At 38.1% G+C, this 1439-nt stretch overlaps 1 protein-coding gene across 1 annotated transcript; it reads left to right on the forward strand.

The window, feature by feature from the left end:
• The first annotated feature begins 459 nt into the window (after positions 1-459).
• LOC146002936 (uncharacterized) lies at positions 460-948 on the forward strand. The gene has a single exon (XM_083141093.1). The coding sequence runs from the start codon at positions 460-462 to the stop codon at positions 946-948; it is 489 nt and encodes a 162-aa protein (XP_082997219.1).
• The last annotated feature ends 491 nt before the right edge of the window (positions 949-1439 follow it).

Genomic DNA, 1439 nt, shown 5'->3' on the forward strand with positions numbered 1-1439 from the left:
GTCTCGTGACAGATTCATGGAAATAGTGCGTTTCTTGAGATTTGATATTAGATCCACAAGGTCGGAAAGACTGAAAGAAGACAAATTTGCATTGGTTTCAGAAATCTGGTATGAGTCCATTACACATGCAGAATGTACCTTGAGCGTATATAACCATTGATGAGCAGATCTTCTCTTCTAAATGCCGCTGCAGATTTACGCTGCATCCAAATCAGATAAGTATGGGCAGAAATATTGGATGGCCTTCGACACAGAATCGAAGTATATAGTAAACGCTTTCCCGTACCTAGGAAAATATTATAGTAGGCAAAATATTGAGCGACGTGGTGATTTTTTTTTGTAAAGAGGTTGATGGAACCTTATATGAAGAAGGGAATAAATGTAACCTGCAACAACTTCTTCACCTCCTTGTCTCTCTCTGAAACTTTGAAAGCAAATTTCACAAGTCTTATTGGTACCATGAACAGAGCTCGTAGGAAAATACCAGTTTGTGTAAAGAATGTAAAAGATAATTTATACAGTACAGTGGTGTTGAAGAAGAATGATACGTCTTTGACAATCTATCAGGAAAAGACCAAGAAAAATGTCCTCATTCTCAGCACTATGCGTCCTGACGTTCAAATTGGCACAGTAATATTTTATAATAACTTCCAATATGGTGTTGATGTGGTGAATCAGATGGCCCGCAAATACTCCGTGAAAGTACCATCCAGACGCTGGCCAGTTCACAGGTTCTATAACTTGTTGGATTTGGCAGGAATAAATGCATGGGTTGTGTACAATGAATTGAATGAGAAGAATGAGAAGAAATTGAATCTAAGAAACTTCCTTCTACAATTAGGGGAGGAGCTTGCTGAGAAATATGTACCAACGAGGATGACAAACTTCCTCAACTCTATTCCTGATGAGATTCCAGAGAGACAAGAAAAGCCACAGGGTGTCAAGTAAAGAAAACATGCACAGGAAACAAATCGTTTGTGAAGTGTCACACTTGTAAGAAAATCATTTGCAAAAAGTGCACAGACAAAAACTAGTATGTGTGTTCATTATCTGACATCAACCTGTAAAACTACACAATTCTCTGTTGCCCTTCATATTTCAAATGCAAGTACTCTGTGTGTGTTAAATTTCAAATAAAATATGTAATATACTTAAGAGATTATTTTTATATGCCGCTCTTTCCATTCACAATGATAATCACGAAATGGGAGTAGTGGGTCTTAACTCACCCAACCGCTGTTCTAGGTGAATCTGAGTTCTTTTTCGGGGGGGGGGGGGGTTGACAACCGAGAAGTGAAATTACTTGTGTTTGTTACTGACTTTTATTGATGAAAAGTCAAGCAATTATAGCACTACAGGTTCAAACACAAAGAAGTGGGAAAATAAAGAAATAGCAGTTGGGTCAAAAATAACCCAGCCGCGGTTCTAGTGGAACTTGT

The sequence above is a fragment of the Lepisma saccharinum genome, chromosome 19 (genome assembly GCF_977018435.1).
Source record: "Lepisma saccharinum chromosome 19, izLepSacc3.1, whole genome shotgun sequence".
In the NCBI taxonomy this organism is placed as follows: domain Eukaryota; kingdom Metazoa; phylum Arthropoda; class Insecta; order Zygentoma; family Lepismatidae; genus Lepisma; species Lepisma saccharinum.

Bases quoted from the DNA above. Each gene is read 5' to 3' on its own strand.
- LOC146002936 (XM_083141093.1), top strand. From the start codon at position 460: ATGAACAGAGCTCGTAGGAAAATACCAGTTTGTGTAAAGAATGTAAAA.